Below are 23184 nucleotides of genomic sequence, written 5' to 3'. Positions count from 1 at the left end.
TTTACCTCTATTGTTAACAGGTATTTCTTGAAGAATAACTGCTGAGAAACCCAACTAAGAAAAAAGAGTCACTGCCATATTCTGCTTGTGATTTTTTCATAGTCATCTGGTTACCTGTTATGAAAACAGAATCATGGACAAGATATAGCTAAAATTGATACAGCAGGATTTTAAAGAAAAGATATGATCAAATACTGTATATATCTGATATTCTTGGCATGACACATACATGTATACATGTGAACCCAACAGAAAATTTACAAAATGTGATTAAAGTTGTGTCTTATGAATAATTTTTCAAGAGACAAATTGTCAGTAATGCAGGAACTACATCCCACTAACATATTCTTAGGCACAAGGAAGGTTTCAGCAGAAAAGGACTTGGGAAGGCAATGATGGGAAGAGTGAAAAAACCCAGTGAAGGCCAATAAATGTATGGTTGAAAGGATAATAGATGACTTCCTGTTTCCTCTTCTGATGAGTCCTATAAGTGTTCAGTCAGCACTTCAATCTATATCTTTTCTTTCAGTTTGTTTCCATTTTAAGAAAAATAAGTACCAACGTTCATTGTTATAAAAATTTGTGTGTTGCAGGGAAGGGGGTATTTCTTGTTACATGTTACATGCACAGAGACACACATACACGCACAATACATACACCAGGACATCTTTTGAAAGGCATTTTGCCTCAGAGCACACAGTCTAAATGGACTGAATCCTAAACAGAGAGTTTTATGTGCCTCTTGAGGCATTTTTCTTAGCTAATAGCATCAATGTGAAAAATATGTGGAATCAGTGCGTTCTCATCCCGGGAGTAGATGAATAGTTATTCTTTTTTGTTACTGATTAATCTTCATCTGTCCTCTCCCAAAAAATCAATTGAAGGACAAAACACAAATGAAGAACATCCTGTTCTCTCTCTCTCTCTCTCTCTCTCTCTCTCTCTCTCTCTCTCTCTCTCTCTCTCTCTCTCTCTCTCACTCTCTCCCTCTCTCTCTCCCTCTCTCTCCCTCTCCCTCTCTCTCTCCCTCTCTTCCTTCCTCCCTCCTCTCCTTCTCTCCCCCTCCCTCCCTCTCCCCTCTCTCCCCTCCCTCCCTCTCTCTCTTTCTCAGATCAGATGTTGTTAATGGCATTGGTAGGGATCTATCGTTTAACATATTTTTTTTGCATCACTTCAGTCTCCTATGTTTTTCTTTTCTCAAACAAGTTATTTCTCATAATTAGAGGACTGTGACCTTTGAAAATGAATTTTAGTAAACAGTTCTTACATCATGTGCATGACTGCATGTCTACAGAAGTGCTCCTCATATGCTCAAGAATTTTATAACATTTTCTTCAGTTTTGTATTTTCTAGACTTTCACCATCAGAATCTGATGATAACCTGAGAGACGTTGCTTTTCACTCTTCATTGTCCAGGATTAACGGGAGATGTTCTTGGAAAATGTTTCTTTCTTTCTTTGTTTTGTTAAATTTATATGGCACCCATTTTCTCAGACTATAGTACTTGGTACACTCCAGCTAATTAGATTACAGGATTTAAGGAATTTCAATCTGCCTGGTAGTTATATTCCATGACAACTTTTTACCATGGGAAACCTTAGAAAAATGGGTTCTCTAAAATGAAATCCCTATACTTCCCAAATCTATTAAAGGCCCTGATGCAGTAAATTAACTAATAACTCAAGGAAGCCTCTAGCCATTGTGCAACTGCATTTATATGTTTGTAGGTCTACAGCTGTAAGGATAAAATTCAGCCATTTCAATTTATTGCTTCACTGAAGAAGCTCAAAGCCAGGATAAAAATTATCTAAATTGGGATATAATTGCTCTCTTTCAGCTTGCAGAAATGCTGATTAAGGAATGCTTGGCAAAAATTTGTATTCAATCTTGTAAAAAATTGATTTACCCTCAACACAAAGGACTATAATGTATTAAATTATCTACAGTCTAGGACACTTGCTGTCAAAATAAGTTAAAAATTAAATCTATCAACACCATATGTTTTGTAAAAGTATTATTATTAATATAGAAGAAATAATCACAAAACAATTTTTGTTTTTACAAAATTATATTGAATTGATCAGAAACTGGTCCAGAGTCATAAATATATCCTTCAAAGATTCTAGTATCAATTTCTTAGAAGTAAAAAGTTGATAGTAAGAGTTGCCATAAAACTTTCAATCTAGACAGCCAAGAAAGATTAAATTAAAATAAATTCATATAAAGTATAATATACATGTGCTGCTATACTGACAGCACTGTGGCTGACCTTCATCTTGACAGTTGCATAGATAACATATCACTTTTAGAACTTGGGCAATGTGTATTTTAAACAAAATCTGGCACTTGAGATGTTATGCCATGTTACATGGTCCCTTTAGCTGGTTCTGTAGTTTTGATTTAAAAGGCAGGCTTGCTCATATATTCTTCCATTGTCTGCAACAAAGAACAATCAAGAAAAAAATTTAGTTATCAGAAGTTACACATAGAATTCATAATGTAAGAACAATCAACCCATTCAAAACCAGATAACTGAAACTAATTTGCTAAACTAAAGAAAAATCACATTATTAATGGACTCATTCTGTTCTCACTAGCTAGCTTAATCTTCCAGCGTCAGCTAATTCTGAATGTTAAAATTATTTATTTTCAGTACAAAAATGAAATAAGTAAGTTTTGAAATCATGAATCTTATGAACATGAAACATTTTGTTAATAATCTTTCAATCAAATAATTCTAGTGTTTTCTTCAACAACCTACAATCATGCTTGAGATAAATACATGTCCATCATCTGGCAAAAATTAAGAAATAATTAAAAATAATGAATAAATTAAACACAAAACAAAAAAACACTCAAAGGGCAGACTTGATGAATCCATTAGGTCTTTTAATGCTGTCAGTTTTCTATATTTCTATGCAGCCTAGCAACTTAAGCTTTTCTTTAAACACTGAGAATCTCAATCTTGTCTCTGGATTAAAAATGGATTATCAACGTACTTAGTCAACAAAATGTGCTTGTTCTGACCTGGTTTGATCTGGGTTCATTTTAGATGCTTCTATGGAAGTATTTAGTAATTTTCCAGCACGATAAAATCATTCCCATACTTTTTTTAAATCCTAGCATTACTTGTGCACAAATCAGCCTCAATGATATGCTTATGTCCCATCGAGACTAATTTTACTATGTTACGTATTCAGCTCAGTTGCTGAACAAATGAGACTTAAGATTGTTTCACAAATGATACCTTGTTTTTCCATAACATCATTAGGTACATGCTATTAGGAATAAGTAGGGTATCCAAGTATTAATTTATACAGCTGATAGTAATTTTAATGATCATGTTGGACAGATTGGAAAAATAGTCCTGCCTTTTTTAAATCCCTTTTTACTTAATTCTGGCCATGAAAGCAAGTATTTGAAAACACTAGATGAGTAGGCTATGCATTTTAATGTTTGATATCTTACAGAATTGTGTGTGTGTGTGTGTGTGTGTGTGTGTGTGTGTGTGTGTGTGTTTTGTACATTCCATAACAAGATTGACACAAAAGAAGGCATTTCTATAATCAATGAAGCACTTGTAGAACTTTTATTATTATTATTATTATTTGACTTTCTTGATTATCTAGCTGGCATCAGCAATAATTCTCTTAATCCTTGGGATTTTCTAAAGCCAGTCAAATATCTGGCATTTCTGCTGCCATATAGGGCTGTCATCTGTTTTGGGTGATCCTAAGCATTATTTTTCTAGCAGGTATAATTAAGTATATTGTGTGAATACTTGCTCATTCTGTTAAGCCTTTTCTGTTTGGTATTGATATGCAATCACTTCTTCTAAGCCGCTGGCCACCAGGTCTTTCTCCTGATTAGCTGGCCTTTGGTCAGAAATTTGATAGATTCTTCTGTTGCTTGCCATATTTCAATAGATATTTCATCAACTCCTATAGCTTTCAAACTTGATAATAAATAACTGATCTAACTTCCAGTATTAGTGGTTTTTATAAATATATAGGATATCTTATGGAAGTTGACACATATAGTGTACAGACTTTCAGAATACTGAAAGTCTGAACGCTATACTTTATTTGATCTTCTTTGAATTAATTCTCTCCATCCATTGGCATTTTAAGCATGCCAATTCAAGGCTGAAACCTCCTTCTGAGTTAAGAAAACTTTTGAAATACTATTCTTATTTTTCCATGTTTTTTTTTTGTTTCATCTTTACTGTTGTAATAGTGCTTATTGTTCCTTCTAATATGTCTTAGAAATGTTGTGTTGAGTTCTTCCTTGAGATCTTCGGCTTCCTTGTCTTTGGTTTCTTTTCTTTTCTTTGCAATCTCCACCTTCATTCTGACATCCAGTGTGCTTTTTTCTGATCTTTGATAGTATGTTTTCCTATTTATCTTTAACAATATCTTTCATTCACTCCATTGTTCACCTAGATCTGTGAAGTACAGAACTTCAAATGAATCCTGATGTTCTCCTTGAAAATAGTGGGTACATGTTCAAGATCATACCAGAGAAGCTAGTTGGCTTTCTTGTTCAACTTTAGTTGAACAACTAGGAATTAGGAATCTGGACCACATTCCACCACAGTTCTACAGTCAGACCCTGGTCATATCATTTTTGAATAAATGAGCATTTCTACATCCTTATACAAACAATAAACTGGTATAATATAATAAAGTGAATTTCATTTTTGTGTGCTCCAATTGATAATGACCATAGTGTACCAAAAGTCAAGTTGCATAAGTCAATCACAATATTATTTTTCAGAGAAAATGTTACTAAGGAATGTTTACTAATCATCCATAAAGAGTAAGGAAATGGTTAGAAGAAAATGGAAACCAATTCAAATATTTAATGTAATTTATACAATAAATTGTTTATGAGGTCTGTATTTTGGTACATCTTATATGTTAACATAAGTTGGTAAAATTGAAGAATGTATTAGTGATAAATAACTGGATTGGCAGAAATTGTTACATCATTCTCCTGCTTTATTTGATTTCCTGGGCATACAATTCAACTACATTTTCCTCCTTATGGTTCTAACTTTAGAATTACAGTCTCCAATATTATTTGCATGTTCAGTTAATTTCAAGTTGAACTTCAACATAAATTTCAACTCCCAGAATTTTCCAGCCAGCTATGCTGGGAGTTCAGGGAGTTGAAGTCCACAAGTCGTAAAGCTGCCAAGTTTGGGGACCCCTTCCCTAAACAAAAAGCTAGTAAGAACTTAAATAGGAAATATCCATTTATGAAGTGGAATGGGAAATCAAAAAATATCCTTGAAGGCAATGACAAAACATTTCTGAATTTTGAACAAGAAAACTATAAGAACATCATGAAGTGACTAGGAGTTGAACTTTTTATATAGTATTCTGACTTTGATATTGTCTGTTATTTGTCTCATAAATAAAAAAAAAACCTGTGTTCTATTTTTTTTATATATATATATTCTTCATCTTGTTAGAGTATGATTGATGGCCTAAATCAGTGTTTCTCAACCTGAGCAACTTTAAGAGGAGTAGACTTCAATATCCAGAATACCCCAGCCAGCCAGAATTTTGGGAGCTGAAGGCTACCCATCCTAAAGTTGCTCATGTTGAGAAACACTGGCCTAAACAACAAGTAGGAAAAATAATATTTTTTTTTAAAGAAAAGGAAAGGGAGGGATTTGTTTTTTTCTCTCTTCTGCCTTACCTCTTGTAACATATCACCATCTTCTATGGCTTTCACCGCAGATTTTTTGGATGTCTCTTGAACTTCCCCGCCCATTAGAAATTCATCAAGTATAAAATATGCTTTCTCAAAATTGAAAATAATATCCAGTTCACATACCTGTTAAGGATTAGAGAAATAAATATTTAGAGTCAGTATCCTGCTTCTGAATATGTTAATATATACTCAGACCCATCAAAACCCTGTTTTGTGAATAAATGCACTTCTAGGACACCCAGGGAACAAAGGGTATATAAAATTAAATGTATTCTGGTGGTTTCAAGTTGAAATAATTAAGGATTATGTGACATTTCAAGATTATTTTATATCCCTAACTGTTGAGAGACTGCAATCCTTTTCACACTTTTCTAGAAATAAAATCCTACAGTTGGGTTTTATAAAAAGCCATCTAAAGGATATGCACTGGCTATTATTTCTTATATTCTTATATATTCTTCATATATTATTATGTCTTTTTATAAACAAGCTGACCTTTCTTCAAATTCATTCATGGGAGCTGTAATATGCTGGCATAATAAACCAAATGAAAAGAAAACACATTATGCAATGTATTTGTTTTAGCATGAATTGGAAGTGTATACAGAAATTAATTTCTGGAGGGGAAAGGAGAGCTTTAAACGAGTTAGCCCTTCAGTATTCTGATATTCTCTGTATTCTACATTGAATGTTTATAGAGATGAACATTACATTAAGAACTGAAGTGCAAGAAAAAAAGATAGGATAAATATACTTCCAGATACATAGGCAGAAATGAACCGATTAACTTTGTTGATCAAAGATAGGGAAGAATCAGAATACTTTAGAATATGGAATTATTTCTATTGTTGGTTGGACAAGATATATAAATGATTAATTTTATAACTATGTGTAAAAATTTGAATGGCAAGAATATGGTTATAGGATTGAACTTTTATAGTGGTTTGGATGATGATTAAGATAGAAAAAACTGTTGGAACAAGAAGAATAAAAAGAATTGAAGAAGTTAACACCGAGATGTCACAGGGGAGGAATGATTGATGTATTAAATGTTTGTTTGTCTTAAAAAATAAAAAACTTAAAAAAAAAAAGAACTGAAGTGCAAGAAAAAAAGATAGGATACAATATACTTCCAGATACACAGCCAGGTTGATAAGAAGTGATGTTCTTTTGAAGCTTTGGTTACATTGTCTTCCATAATGCTGTAAAAACTATCTATTGGCTGTACAATATGCTATCAAAAACTTCAATTTTATACAATCATGTTAAACTTGTTATCAGAATAGATCCAAAGAAAGTTATTTATGGAATAATAATAAAGAATTAAGCTTACATTGCCAAAATATCTGTCCAATAGCTCTACATAACGATGGACAACTTCTAGGGTCAGGAGTTCATTGTCTTCTTCTTCTACTGCACAACAGAAATACAAACTAGCATACCTAAATTATAAAATGAGGAGAAATAAACATGACCATTAGTATATATTAAATATCAGTTTTGTTCTTTCTTCAATTTAGCTTGCACAGTATATCATAAAATAATTTGTCTTAAAAGCACCCTGAAAAGTGTTTATCAGTGATTATGAAAACAAGAGGTGCCATATCAGTTATGTAGAGATGAAGTAAGTTTAAAATTCAGCACAATAATCTGTCATAAAATCTCACCCTATTTCTCTAAGGTCTGTGGTATGCGAACCTATTTTTTACTTCTTAACATACCTCAATATATCTTAATACTTTATGAATATCAGTCCAAAATAATATTTTAAATATTTGCATCTTGAGGTAAAATGTAGAGGTAAATTGTTTTTAGGTAAATAATTTACTTCATGAAAAGAAAGGGCAATTGTCTCTTTTTAAAAATCCCATATTCATATTCCAGTATACTTTTATTCAGCTCTTTCAAGGTCATGATGAAAATTTACATGCTGTTTTGTGACCTTTAGTAAATGGACTGCTAAGGCAAGTTAAAACAATCTATGTTTCTTCATGTCCTATAATATATGTGGGTATATGCATAATTTTGTATTTATTTACTTATTTTGTCATGTTTATGTAGAGTATATTGGAGGTGGAGACCCTTTGAGAGCTGTGTGCAATGAAATTTCATTTTAATGTATGCCGATTAGTGTACATTCAAACTGACAATAAAGTTATTCTAAGTCTAAATGTCTTCCTAATTAGCCCTGACTTTGCTCTTGAGTAGTCCATGGGCAGCTCCAGATCACTCTGAGATTTTATCGCACAAGCTTAGCAGAAAAATTGATAGTCCTCAAATGATTGTGAAAGCTAATATTTTTTATCATATCAGCAAGGGTTAAGGTTAGAAAAAATTGTCTGCTGGCCAGGTCAGTGTTTCTCAGCCTCAGCAATTTCAACTCCCAGAATTCCCCAGCCAGCTCTTCAACCAGAGTTGAAGTCCATGCATCTTAAACATGTTGATGTTGAGAAACACTGGACTAGGTTGTTTGGGTGTTGTCGCTGACTTGAAAATGTTACCCAACCCTTCCTTCAGCTATCAGGAGCCGCTGAATGTCGATTTTTCTTCAGTATAGTGATACAATTCCTATAAATTTTCTCTTTCCGCAAAAAACAATAAATTTTTAAAGAAGATGAAACTGAACGCATGTGGTCGTTCTCCAGTCTAGTGAATTGCTATTTATCAACACTCTAGCATTGACTTACAGAGCATGTATTCCTCTTCCCTTTTTTATCACACATGGAAACGATCTGCTGTATATAAAAAGTTGATTTATAAAACTTCCCACACCTTTTGTAAACAAGCTTGAGATCTTTCCAGTCAACAAAGCTGCTCATTTTTTGATTTCGAGCCAGAATAATCTGCACAATTTCTCGGGTGACTTTTTTCTTTTCCTTTTCAGGAAGTGTAATAAACCATTTCTGAAGTCTTAATTTCCCTTGTCGGCTGAACAGCAAGATAAAATGTATCTAGAATAAAGAAAACAAGTTGATTATAGGGACACAAGTGTAGAAAGTGCCACAAATTTTTCTTTTCTTCTAAAGTCAGCTTGTTACCAGGGCAGATATATCCCACAGAGAATTTTGCCTGTTACTAATCAAAAGTGTAAAAAAAAAGGGGGGGAATACATTTTGCTACTTACCCTCTTTTCCCTGGCCTGATAGTCTTCAAATATCTACATCTTCAACATCTACAATTTCTATCTGAGATGGTCAGTCCTTTCACTAATAATGCTTTCTTTAGTTTTACTGCCGCTATGACCTTTGAAAAAAGAACTGAGCTGCCAAAGAAAAGCAATGGAAGGAATGACAGCACAGCACAGCACAGCACTGGAGTGTGTATTATCATAACATCAATGTGCAACTATGTTGAAATGGCAAAGCATCAACAATCAAATTAAACAAAAAATATATACAAAATATCAGAGCTAAAGCAAGTACAAAATACATTTTACCTATGTTTGAATTATAAACTAATTTAGTTTCTGTGAACTTTAACCAAACCCAACTAGCTGTCTTCAGCATTTGAATAAAATAAAGGTGTAACGTAGTACCAAGATTTGTGTTTGCTCAGTTACATTTGGTTATTTCCACTTTGAATTCTGCCATGACAATGGAGTCATATCAAATAACCCCACTGAAAAATACACAAACCGCTGCAATGTAAAACTAGTGACTGCTAATACATTTTTCTAGTTCCAATGACCCTTTGCCAACTTTGCAAACTCAGTATTTTAAAATCAGTAAGACTATCATTCATCACCTAGGTAAACTATTAAAAACAACAAGTTTGGGGATTCAAGAGGGTCTGAACATCAGTTCATTATTCACGAGATGTAGAATGCTATTTCTATCATTAATATTAGAACACCTTCCATTAAATGTTTTTTTTAAATGATGCTTGCCATTATAATATTGTAATGTGAATCTTTCTTCCAATCTATTTGAATTCCCATTTTAATCCCCCTCTTTCCAACTAGATGGTAACCATATAAGCAGATTGCCCAATTGTAAGCTTATAATTATAACACATTTTTTATTCAGTGGCTGGGCTTAAGGTCACCCAATATCTTTCACAACACTATGAAAACAGTTCTTGCGACTCCAAGTTCAGCACCTTGCCACTATGTTCTATGTATTTTATATAGAACCCAATCTTTATAGAGTAAAAATGTTGGATTACCAATGATTATTTAAGGTGGATGCAACTACAGTGAAAAATGACAAAATTAGAGGCAGTCCTTGAATCATGGAACCAAAGAATTAATTAGGGTAGATATGTATTGATTTTCCCAATATGCGGATTACTTGAATTCTAATTTTTCTTGTCCCTCGACATAGGTGAAGCTGAAAAGATGAAGATATCATTATTGGATTCAGTAATAATTTGGATCTATAAATTGATGATGAATCTCAATCGGATAAACTATTGAGTCCTAATTCCCAGATATTGAAATTGAAACATTACCAGACATCAGTCCTATGAAACAACAAGAGCTGATTAAGGGTAGTGCTTGATCGAGTTTGTTTGTTAGTGGCCAGAAGTGCCTTTCACCAGTTATGACTGGCTTGAGCTACATGTGATTTGGGTTATAGGATGTCTGGCATTATTAGTGCTTCCTTAAGTACATTCCCAACTTTATTATTACAGAATACTGTTCTGAAAATGGCCTGGGACTTTCAACCAAGTCAGAATGTAGGTATTAAATGGTTAGCAGATTCAGCCAGGTGAAATTTCACCAATGCTGAGATCACTTATTTGCTTTCAGGCTAATTCAAAATGGTAGCTTTAACCCTGGAAATATGAAGTGGATAGCACAAAGGATGCTTTTCTTTGTATCAGACCCAGAAATAGCTCAATTCTACTAGGGAGGCTCTTCTCAAACATTTTAATTTTTTATTTTATTTTATTTTATTTTTATTATTTTATTTTTTATTTGATTTATATGCTGCCCTTCTCCAGAGACTCAGGGCGGCTTACAATGCGCTAAGCAATAGCCTTCATCCTTTTGTATATTTATACAAAGTCAGCTTATTGCCCCCACAACTGGATCCTCAATTTACCTACCTTAGAAAGGATGGAAGGCTGAGTCAACCTTGAGCCTGGCGAGATTCGAACCTGCAGTAATTGCAGGTAGCTGGTCTTAATAACAGGGTGCTTTAGACCACTGTACTACCAAGGCTCTAATGTCACAAGGGAAGAAAACTTTATCTGCCCTGGTGCTAAATTAATTTTTGTTTCTAGCATTATTTCTGTGGATGATTTTGTCTCTTGATATTTTATTTATGTATTTATTTTTCATATTATAGAAACTCCCAGATTTACTAATTAGCATGACAATTGCTAAGAATTCTAGGAACTGAAATCCACATATCTGTAAGATGTATATATGAAAGCTTATATGTCATTTGGAACATATTAATTCTTCAGATTTCTAGATACTTTAAAGTCTGTCTTTAGGACACTGCTCCATTATTTTAGAATAAAAGGTAGTTATATTTTTAAAAATAATTTAAACATAATTTAATAACAGCAGCAATAATATTCATATTTCACATATGCTGATCTTATACTTTCACAAGGAACAATTGACAAAAAATGGAGAATTAGAATCAGCAAATATGATTTCAAGAACTGATCTGTCATTCCCCCCGAACTCTTGCTATGATTCTTGCCCTCTGCCTATTAAGCCAGTTAAAAATAGAGGAAGTATCATCTGAATTTAATCAGTGTCTTACAACAATTCTTCCTATCTCGGTTCATTTAGCATTTACTAGGTGAACATAAAATACAACTAAATGACGTTTTTATCAATAAACCAGTGAAACTTTAGTAATTTTATCCTTGCCTTGTATTCTGGGCCTCTGTTTACTGGTTTTGAAACAAGGTGTGTTATTGGTTTAAGTAGTGAGTCATTTTAGTGCTCTCCCATTTCAACAAGACTTTACAGTATTTGTTCAGCTTGTATATATGAAGGGCCAATATAAAAGTTCAAAGATGTAATAGGAGAACAGACTGTGACTTTCACTCACTGTCTTTCTATGACAATGACATAACCAAGAGAGAGAATGTAACCCTCTGATCAATTGATTTGGGCTCTTGTATCTCAATGAGGTACATTGTGGCTCAGTGGCTAAGACACTGAGCTTGTCGATCGAAAGGTTGGCAGTTCAGTGTTTCGAATCCCTAGTGCCACGTAACGGGGTGAGCTAACCAGTATACACTGTTTTGATGTCATTCAAACTAAATTGATCTCCTCCTTTGCGAAAGTTGTTAGTGTAATAGATGATTGGTATGCTGCAGACATTCGAATCCCTAGTGCCGCGTAATGGGGTGAGCGCCTGTTACTTGTCCCAACTTCTGTCAACCTAGCAGTTCAAAAGCACGTAAAAAATGCAAGTAGAAAAATAGGGACCTTTGGAGGGAAGGTAAGCCTTTGCCGTTTAATCATGCCAGCCACAAGACCACGGAGCTGTCTTTGGGCAGCGCTGGCTCTTCAGCTTTGAAACAGAGATGAGCACTGCCCCCTAGAGTTGGGAACAACTAGCACATATGTGTGAGGGAACCTTTACCTTTTACCTCAATGAGGTTTCTGACCAACAGATTTGGATTATCAGCATTGAAAGAGAATTAATTATTGACAACATTTTGATGCTATACGTAGGTAAAAGAAAAGACACAATTGATGCTATAATAGCTAAAAACTACAGCTACTATAGTTATAGTTTTATTATAACAAAAAGTAGATTTCGTTTTTTCCCTTCTAGTCACTACCTAGTTCATAGGTCTTTTAAGCATTTTTAAAAGAAGAAAAATATTTGTATAATTGTTCTGTTTTGCGACAGATAAGGTCCTATTTGTTTTATGCTCTGATAAAAATACCGTGTCTTATATTTTTTTGAACACTGAAATAAGCGCTTAGCCTTATTGCCATGCGCTCAAAAGCCCGATTGGGCCTTTTATCAGGGGATGTCTTATTTTGGGGGAAACAGGGTAGCTCATAATGTTGAGATGCCCCTTGTTTGGAAAAAGGCCACATGACAAAAAGAAAAGCATATGTCACTGTTGGCGAACCTTTTCAGCACCTTTTCAGCACCGAATGCCGAAACAGGAGCATGTGCATGCATGCTGGAAACCTGAAGAGCAGCTGTTCAGTACGGCAGCTTCCGGTTTCTGGCCTGCGCATGCGCACCAGCCACCTGGTCTTCTAGTTTCTGGCATGTGCACATGAAGACCAGCTGACTGGTGCGCATGCGCACGCCGGGTGACTGAAAGAAGATCTTTCAGTTTCCAGTGCATGCATGCGCTCCAGGCGGCTGCTCTTCCATTTTCCAGCATTCCCGCATGCATGAAGACCAGCTGGCCAGTGTGCCAGAACCCGGAAGACCAACAGGCGATGGCTCACGTGCCCAGAGAGATGGCTCTGCGTGCCACTTCTGACACATGTGCCACAGGTTCACCATCACAGGCATATGTTATATTGCTCATTTGTGGGGTAAGCACTATCAATTGAGTTGGGAACACAAATGAAATTTCATTTTCCCTCCTTGTGGCTGTCAGTGAAATTCAATCTACGAAATCCAGCTGATGTACCCAACCTTCATTTGAATATAAAGGATGTAATGAAGGTGGCTGAGCCTGTATTCATGTCAATCCAGTTTTAAACAAGTTTGTAACTTCCTTGCTGTTTAAATTCCAGTTTGCCAAGCTTCTGCTTTTCAGTGTCAATTGTAGCGAATATTTTGAATTATAATGAAGATTTTTGAGTTAGATGCAACTGAAAACAAGAATGCAACCTATCCTCAAAATTAAATGGGGGGGGGGTGAGAAAGAAAATCACCAATTTAATGAAACTATAATTCACACAAAGATGAATATTAAGTTATAATAAGTTAAACTGTAGAGAATTCATTTTGGTAAAAAAAAAAAATCTGCTTTTTCTAAAATAAAACAGAATATTGTGCTTACTTGTCTTATTATTTTTACAAAAGGGAAAGAAAAAGCATTCATGGCAGACAAGAATGGCATGATTGCCAAGAATTACCAAATCAGAATGGAGTTGATATGCCTTCTTCAAAATACTTTTCCTAATAAGAAATGCTGAATATTTCACAATTTTTGAGGGACAAAGAATTCAGCTGGGTATATCAGCAGGACATGTGTCACAAACAATAACCCTTTCTTTGATTGGCTTCTTTCAAACTCTACAAGAATTCTTGTGCAGATTAGAAGAAGATAACAAGGAACAGAGAAAGAGGGAAAAAAAAAACCATAATACATGACTCAGCATCATTCTCTCTATCCATTCTAGTTAGAAATCTTTTAGAAAACTCTTTCTTCTGATCAGAAGATTGTCCTACCAGTAACTCAGTTTCCCTGTACGGAAAATAAAAAGGAATGTGAGTATTTGATTTTACGTTGACCTTTCTTGAGCCTTCTGAATTGCTGAATTACTCACAAGGCTTTCAAAGAGTTCAGATTCAGTTCAAAATTGTTTTCAATCTTGAGTCTGAAAACAATGGAATCTCTTCAAAGGACCCCAGTTCAAATTGTGTTTCTTTGTACAAAGCAGGTTTAGTTAATAAATCAAGCTATAATACCAGAAAACAAGATAAAAGTATATCGTATGCAAGGTACAGCAAATTACACATAGAAGGTGCAGTTATTGATTCATAAATGTGTGAGAAAGAATTGACAGAGGCATGAGCGAAGGAAAAAAAAACTGGAACAGAGACAAAAATTTCACCTTGATGGGATAGAGACACAGATGAAAAACTAAGTAGAAGAACGTCAACATTAGAAGCTCTTGAACCTCTAAAAGGAGTATCTAACACTTCACAGATTTAAGTAAGTGACCATTGGGAAGAGTATGGGAGAGGCAAGTTTGTCTTGTTTAAATTTCAGACTACTACATTTGGATAATCAAGGGAAGCCCTATAAAAAGTAAATGAACTTGTAATATGTCTTCAGCAATATTTTTTTACTTTTTTTTTCTGCTAGAGCTATCATGCTATGTTTTATATCTGAGAAGATGCCAAGTAGAACAGTGTCTCCTTAATACACAGATAAGCATTATCCATATCAAAATTAGTTGATCTTTGTTGCCAGCTCTCCCTCTATTTTTGACTAATTAAGTAATCCATGTGAAATCCTTGATGCTTATAGAGTTTAGTAGTTTTCTTGCAGACTTGCTCATACTGATGATTTACCTAATGAAACCTAATGAAACACCTGCAAGAAAATCACCAAGTTCAAAGAGCACCAAGGACCCCACCATCTAACCCCGAGCTACAACTATTCTCTTCTTTCATTAAATAATCCATCTTAAAAAGATAGGTTCACTAATAAAATATTAAGTATTAAAAGTTTTTAAGGAAAGTGCCTATTTGATTGGGAACAAAAGCAAGCACAGCATCAAAGAAGAGGAAGGACTATACCCATGATGGCGAACCTATGGCACACATGCCACAGGTGGCACATGTAGCACATGTGGCACATGTAGCCATATCAGTGGGCAGTGTTTTCGGCCTCCAGAGGAGCTCGGGGGGGTGAGGCCATTTTCGTCCTCCCCAGACTCCTAAAAAGACTCTGGAGCCCGGTGAGAGAAAAACAGGACTACTGGGCCATCACGTGCCAGGAGCGGGGGCAGCAGGGGGAGCACACACGCATGTGCAGGGGTGGTGCACATAGAATTATGGGTGTGGTCACATGTACGTGCGACCCCCCTCCCCGCACGTGATAGCAAAAAGGTTAGCCACCACTGGACTATACTGCTGGTAAGACTAATGCCTAGGAAAAGAAAAAAATAGCTTTTCTGCAAGCATATATTTTGATAGATGGATAAAAATCTCTTAATGGATACCAAAGAGAGAATTCAGATAATCAACTGTTTTATATGATAAATGGGATCAAATAATTGAAGACACTAATATAGGGATTTCTTTTGCTGGATTATTACATCTAGGAGCATCAATCTTTGCTGTTTTATTCAGCTAGCATTATGCTGTGTCTCCTTACCCACAGATATGGCATGCTGTTTATTCTGTTAGCCTTCTACAGAGATTATCTGTTCCCTGGAGTTAAGGACTTTGAAATCTAGTCAATTTAAATTTATTTTAATAATCAAAAGGCAGACTGTGATATGCAAAAGGAGAAATAGCATGCCTAATAGCCTGTGGTAAATAAAAAAAAATTTTTTTTCCCAGCCTTCCCCTGAAATTCTGTATTAAAAAATGTTTTACTTTCAAATTGTAACATACTTTGAAGAAATGATCCTTTCCAGAAGTGTTAACTTGCAGCCATAATCTTTCCAATATCCCCCAAAGCATGTTGTAGCCCATCACATCAAGAGGGGATCAGGTTGGGGACAATTGCTATGTGTTTCAATTGGGAGAGAAAGCAAACACTTTCAGGCAGAGCTTGGCCAGTTCCTGATTAAAACAAAAAGCTAGTCTACAGGGTTTTATCTGATTCATCAAGACAACTCTTATGTTCTTAGTTTAGAAGGAAAAACACTTAATAGATGAAAATATTTGCCTAGGTGCCAGATGCTATGTGTGACATTAATAAGCAAATCTAAGTAAATCCTAAATCAACAGTTCCCTTTTTTAAAAACACATTCTCACACATATAATTAGAATTGAAAAATTGGCTTGGGTGGAACTGCTTTTTTTCAGATTTAATTGCCACACTGAAATAATCAGCAAGCTGGTTGGGCAGGCCTCTTACTGTATCTAGTATGTGTGGCTCCTATTCACAGCTTTCACTGTTCATTAGAAAGAACCGAAACCGAAAAGACAGATGTCTTTTGAACAATGTATAAGTGCCATTCATTTCTTCCCAAGCTTAAAATCTGAGTAATGTTTTGTTCAACTCATTTATGGTTGTGTGCTTTCACATATGTTTCAAATACTGTACGTATGTTTCAAATACGTACATTCAAGCTTTCAAATACGTTTTTTTTGTCCTCTTCCCCCAAAAATGACCAAAAAGAATAAAATTATTAAGGCTATGCAGAAAATGGAATTTGAAGAGCAAAATATGAAATGAGATGTACATGGAACAGCTTACAGCCGCTGTGTCTTTTCCTAGGCTCTTGTGTTTGTTCTTCACAACCACTGAACATCTCAGAAAAAGACAGAGTTGGGCTTCTTAATTGTATGAAGTATGTGAACCCTACTGTATATAGCAAGCTCAATGCAAATAAAAACATTTACAACATCCAAATCAAAGGTCAAAATCCATCATTTCCTGTCCTTGAGGCAAACCCTTTCCAATTGAGTAGACTTAGTTGAAGAGTTGAACTAAATTTAATCAAGAGTTGGACTAAGAATTGAGACCATTGACCAGAGTTGAGCTTAGAATGTAGTTAACCATCCTAATCGCTTGGTCACCTCATCATATATTTAACATCCCTTTTTTTCCCCTTCTCTCTCCTTGACTGCTTTCCATACTTAGTCTTACCAAGTTTCCTATGTCCATTCTGGGGAAGCAAAATGAACCTTTGCTTAACATTACCAAACAAACAACATAAAATCAGTTAAGGAAGTACAGATTTCTGGACATCTTCATATATTAATCCCAGAACACAAAACTCTAGCAAAGGTATAGAATGAACAGGAGAACTATGTCTAGGCAAGCCTCATTTGCTTGGAAACAAAACTCCTGCTTCCCCTTGTAGAGTCAATGCTGACATTATAATGACATTGTAAGTATCACAAACCATTGCTTACTGACATTCTCCACTTCACATGTGGGTGATAGCATCAAGTTCAACCCCAAACTCAGTGCAGAATCCATTACAGCCTGTATGACAGATGACCATACAATCTATATTCAAAAATTTCCAGTGAATAAAAACTGACACAATCTGTGACAGTCTAGTCCACTAACCAAGAGCTTGTAAGCCGAGTCATTTGTAGTCTGAATATACTTCCTTATATCATTGATTCTGGTTCTGCCCACTGGGTCAATAGAAAATAAATCCCATGCTGTCTTCCAAATGGCAGTCCTTCACATAGCTGAAAACTATTACCATATTTTTCTTTGGATATCTCTTCTATATGTTAAACATATCTATAAACTTTTTTTATATAGCTTGGTTTTCAGATCAATCACCATTGTGATACTCCTCTTCTAAATTTGCTCCAATTTATAATTGCTCTTTTTATTTTTATCTATACTCCACGTTTATTATTTTTCCAAACACAAGCCAGTGAACATATCAAAAACACCCTCCTCCTCCTGTTTTCCCCACAACAACATCCCTGTGGGGTGAGATGGGGTGAGAGAGAATGATTGCCCCCAGGTCATCCAGCAGGCCTTCATGGTTATGGCGAGACTTGAATTCACAACCTGCTTTTTAACCTGGTACCTTAACCACTAGACCAAACTGATTTGTAACCAGAACAGTACAAAGTATTCCAATAGGATCTAATCAAGAAAGAGCAGAGTTGGGACAGTTACTTTCCATGATGTGGACATTAGGTCCTGCAAATGTACCCTAATGTGTCCTTTGCCTTTGTAGCATCTATTCACCCTAGTGGTACACATCAAATTTGTGATCAACAAGAATCAGATTCTTTTCACATAAATTGCAGTGAAGTCTCCCCATCTTATACTTTAGCCTATCCAGTTGCAGAAGTTTATATTTATCAACTAAGCTCAATCTTATTTACTTCATCACACTCATTCAAGATTGTCTAGGTTTTTTGTTTTTAATTCCTTCTCTCCTCTTAAGTATTAACCGTCCTACCTTTTAGGTCTCCTAAGCATTGATTTAGCTTCCTCATCCAAGTCACTGATAAAAATGTAGCAAGGCACAAGACAGAACTCTGTGGAATCTCACAACTAAGTGAAACCATTACAATCATTCTTAGAGTATGGTCATTCAGCCAAATGCAAATCTTTTAACAATAGTGACATCTAGCTCTTATTTTACCATTTTATGAAAGAGAGCCAGAGTATTTGAAAGTTTTGGCATATTATGTCTGCAGCATAAGGTTCCCCTCACACATATGTGCTAGTCGTTCCTGACTCTAGGGGGCGGTGCTTATCTCCGTTTCAAAGCCAAAGAGCCAGCACTGTCTGAAGATGTCTCTGTGGTCCTGTGGCCGGCATGACTAAACGCCAAAGGCGCATTGAACGCTGTTACCTTCCCACCAAAGCTGGTCCCTATTTTTTCTACTTGCATTTTTATGTGCTTTCGAACTGCTAGGTTGACAGAAGCTGACAAGTAACGGGTGCTCACTCCGTTATGCGGCACTAGGGATTTGAATGTCTGCAGCATACCAATCATCTATTCCACTAACAACTTTCTCAAAGGAGGAGATCAATTTAGTTTGAATGACATCAAAACAGTGTATACTGGTTGGGTTCACAGAATACAGTGATCCACAGACAATGATTTTTTTAAGACACAAACTTGTCTAAAACCTTGGAACAGATATTTTTTACATTCATGATCTTCCCTTCCCTGTGCTAGAGTTGATGAATGGCTTAGCTAAATACCTGATCATCATTTGCTGACTCAAAGTAGAGTTGATCCTCCCCAAACCTACCGTATTTCTAAACTTTTGATGTCCTTCTCCTTTGCTATATAACTTTCATAATCTCCAACCAACGGACCAATTTACCAACCAACCCACCAACTCACCAATTCTGGCTTTGTGTGATGAATGATGCTGCTCAGCCAACCCAGCTAATGTAATGTAATGAGAGTTAGCTTAAAATTTACTTAGCAAATACTGCCAGTGGTCAATTTAGGAAATTAAAACTGAACGAGGTCGGCTACGATTCCTTTTGTTTTTTCCCCCTTCCAGCCTGATATTGACTAAGTAACAGGCAAAGAGAGGCTTTTCAAAGATAAGCGACTTTTGCCCTGTCTTTCTATTGATTTTTGCTGCAGCGCCCAGAATGGGAATTGAATTAACCTTCGCGCTACAAAGAAGCAGGAACAGGAAGGGCAATGAAAAACAATCGGAGGGATCAATGGGCGAGTCAAGTTCCCTAAAAAAAAAATGTCTTATTCCTCCCATGGGATCGATCGCTATCCCAGCCCAGCGAGCCCACGCGAACGGAACAGCCCCTGGAACTTGCTGAGTTTGCGGGACGTTAGTAAGGTAAGCCGCGAGCCCTACCCGCCCGCCGCTCCGTTCGGAAGGTTGCGGCTCCACCTGACTTCAACAGGTGAGATCCCTCCTCTGTCCTGGGAGCTCCCGCGCGGGTTCTCCTTCCTCCCTCTCCCGCCAGTCCCGCAGGCGCTTCCCACCACTCACCATGGCTGCCGCAGACCCGCTTCCCCGGAGGTTCGTCCACCCCCCACCCCGCCCGATGCGGGTCTCCCCCCTCCCCCCGGCGCCACAGGTGATTTTCCAGTCGCTCGCTCCGCTTTCCCATCATGCCCTAAACTGAAAGCTCTTGACTCCTCCTCCCCCCTGCCCGGCCTCCCGTGTAACTCGGGCAACCGCCCCACGGGCACTTTGGGGGCACGCGGGACAGGGCGCTCCGCCCTCTCCAGAGTCGGTGAATGGAATTGTGACGAGCGGCGCCTGCCTGCCACCCTTCGTAAGCCAGGTTTCCCCGAGAGAACCCCAAAGGGCCCGTGGGGCGGTTTTCACTTTCTCAGGGCGCTGAGGAACATAAAATGTAAGGACGTCCTTGGACCGGAGGAACTTATAGGCTCCATTTAGCTCCAGGGCGTGGATAAGCGGAAGAGAGAAATGCAAGTGCAGGTACCCTGCAGATGGCTGGCCTGTTCCAGACATTGGGAAAGGTGTCTTTTCCTGATACCCCACGAACATCTGCTTTAACGTTTAAAGACTGATAACCTGAGTTTCTTGTTGTGGTAGTTCTAGGCTACAGGAGTTCCAGCTTCATAAAAGAGCTGGACGACTTCCTGGAGGTTATGACTTCGTGAATGTTTCTGAAGGTTATCTGCTGGACTAGTGGGCGTCCTTGTGCTGTTGGCTGGCCATATCTCGGTAAATTCCAGAGATGGGGACTTTTTTTTTTTTAAAGAGGAGATTAATATTTCTAGAAGCAGCTTCATAAGAACAAAAGGCGGGCACATAACTGGGAAATTTCTAAATGCAATCCTACAAATATTTGGATTATTTCAAAAGTCCAGATTTTGCCAATAAAGAACTATAATATGTTATGGACACTTGAATATTATTGCTTTAAATATGAAATTTAATTATTAAATTATAGGACTATGAATCTAGTTCCTTGATTATGTACATGAGAGCATATGCACCAAAGACAAATTCCTTGTGTTTCCAATCACACTTGACCAATAAAGAATTGAATTCTATTCTATTCTATTCTATTCTATTCTATTCTATTCTATTCTATTCTATTCTATTCTATTCTATTCTATTCTATTCTAACCTATACTGGCTGAAATGACAGAAACTGAAATATATTTATATTTTAAGTTCATTTTGTAAGGATAAACATCTAAGTGAGTGGCTATATTATATTTATTACTGTTGCAATTGGGAGTCCAGTTACAGACTCTATGTAACATAAACAATCAGTGGTTTGCTAGTTCAGTTTGTGTGTGGCCTTAAGCACAATCCATCTGATAAGTGCAAAATAGCAAGTACATTTTATTTGGGTTTATGCCATGTGGCCAAGCCTCTTAAGGTAAAAGGCTTTGCTTTAAATTAGATGTTATGCTTTTAAAGCCATGCCACAAACTGGTCACAAATCCAGATATTCTAGTTGAACTGGATTTCCTACTTGAAAGTGTTCTTTTTCATTCCTTTCATTTTAAAAATAGCTGAAACTACCGCATTACTAAGCAACCTTTTGGCTGGTGGGCACGTTTGAAACTTTGAGAGGTTAAATAAAATATTTGCTACTTAATACAAAGCATACAAACTTGTCAGCTTACTCCATTTCACAGAATGTGCACAGCTATCTTAGCTTATCTCCACACCCCTCTCTGCATACTTTTCAGTTAGTTGCACCCATTTTCAGACAAAGCATGGAATTTCAACCACCAGTTTTATTTTTGTTTAAGAACGCCTGTGATAACTCTGGGGCCCAAATTCATTCTGAAAAATATTCTGCTTTGTGGCAGGCAAATTTTCTATTTACTTAGGCTCATAATCAAATAGTTGAAGGGGGGGGAGGGTCATTCAGGCCATAAATTCCAACCACTCCTTACATGCCATATAATAATCTAAAAGGAAGTATCTATTAGGGAACTCATCTGATGGAAAAAATACTTTGCTTCTGTCCTGAAACAAAATCATAGCTGGAGATTCTCCTGTTTTTAGTCTGTTTGGTTGCTTTAGAGTTTGGCAGAACTCAAACCTGGAACGTTTGCTGATATGGGTTTGGAAATGGGAAAAAAAATCTTGCCCCCGATGGTTTGGAGCAGTGGTGGGTTCCTCCCGGTTCGGTCCGGTTTGGTCGAGCCGGTAGCGGTGATGATATGACATCACCGAACCGGTTCTCCCCCCCCGCCCCCCCCGCCCCCCCACGTTATTCTTACCTTTTATTTGGTCCCACCCCCAATCTATTGCTGCCTCCTGAGTCCCAGCTGATGACTAGAGGGAAAAAAAAGTGTTTAAACTCTTGCCGCGGGGTTTCAAAGGGCCGTCCTACAGCTGATCAGTGTTAAAAGCAAACAAATGAGTTGGGTCGTAAGTGCGAGGACTGGTCGTAAGTATGAGGACCTTCCAGAAATTACTCTGACCAGCTAGCCACACCTACCTAGTCACATGACCTCCAAGCCACACCCACAAAATAAGCCACGCCCACAGAACCGGTAGTAAAAAAAATTAGAACCCACCCCTGGTTTGGAGTTCCCTCAACATCTCCCAGTGCAGTATCCCATTATTTTCCCTACCATCTTCCCAATGTCTTTCTTGTTCTCAGCTGTCATCACTGTCCATGTCCCAGCAGCACAACTCCCATGAATCCACCCCTACCTTCCAAATGTCTTCTCTTTCCTCCCAGCCCTTGGCCACTATCAAAGGCCCAGTATACCTTCCCCTCTGAACAGCCGCCCTGATCTACCTAGGGCCTTCGCCCAGTCACTTATATTCTTTATATTTGTCCCTTTCTTCTTCTCAAACCTTTTTTGTCTGGAAGAAAATAGTCCCATTTAATTCCAAAACAAATTAAAATGCTTGTTTCGATTTGTACAAAAACTCCCTCCTACTCCTATTCAGCTGTCCATGTAGAGAATGAGTCAATTTAAATTAGGATGAATGCAGTCTAAAGCACAGGACTGCATTTGGTCTCACAAAGCCTTGGGTGGACTTCTGACCACTCCTCCAGAGTTCCTGTGAGATCAGGTTAGGTTAATAGGAAAACTGTGAAAGGTATGGTAAAAACAGGAATGAAGAGCTATTACGAATTCTGTTTGAGGAAACATCCTCTAGCTGCCTCTAGTATTTCTGGCTGGCAATCTTATAAATCTAATAAATATTTATTATAATGGTTGTGTGCTTCTAGACTTGTCAG

At 36.9% G+C, this 23184-nt stretch overlaps 1 protein-coding gene across 2 annotated transcripts; it reads right to left on the bottom strand.

Moving 5' to 3' along the window:
• Window positions 1-2049: 2049 nt before the first annotated feature.
• Window positions 2050-20018, bottom strand: AP1S3 (adaptor related protein complex 1 subunit sigma 3). 2 transcript variants are annotated; one of them, XM_070945433.1, is made up of 6 exons: window positions 19980-20003; window positions 19358-19402; window positions 8494-8672; window positions 7055-7163; window positions 5707-5844; window positions 2050-2436 (listed from the first exon to the last, which is right to left on the bottom strand). In XM_070945433.1, exons 1-6 carry the CDS (start codon window positions 19980-19982, stop codon window positions 2401-2403), a joined length of 510 nt encoding a protein of 169 aa, XP_070801534.1. In that variant the 5' UTR covers window positions 19983-20003; the 3' UTR covers window positions 2050-2400. The 2 variants fall into 2 exon arrangements, with proteins under 2 accessions (XP_070801534.1, XP_070801535.1); XM_070945434.1 differs by lacking the exon at window positions 19358-19402 and having other exon boundaries at window positions 19980-20018.
• Between the last annotated feature and the right edge of the window lie 3166 nt (window positions 20019-23184).

Source organism: Pituophis catenifer, unplaced genomic scaffold, assembly GCF_029215685.1.
Source record: "Pituophis catenifer annectens isolate HBS135680 unplaced genomic scaffold, rPitCat1.0.hap2 SCAF_6, whole genome shotgun sequence".
Lineage (NCBI taxonomy): Eukaryota > Metazoa > Chordata > Lepidosauria > Squamata > Colubridae > Pituophis > Pituophis catenifer.
This window is presented reverse-complemented; position numbering and strand designations above follow the sequence as displayed.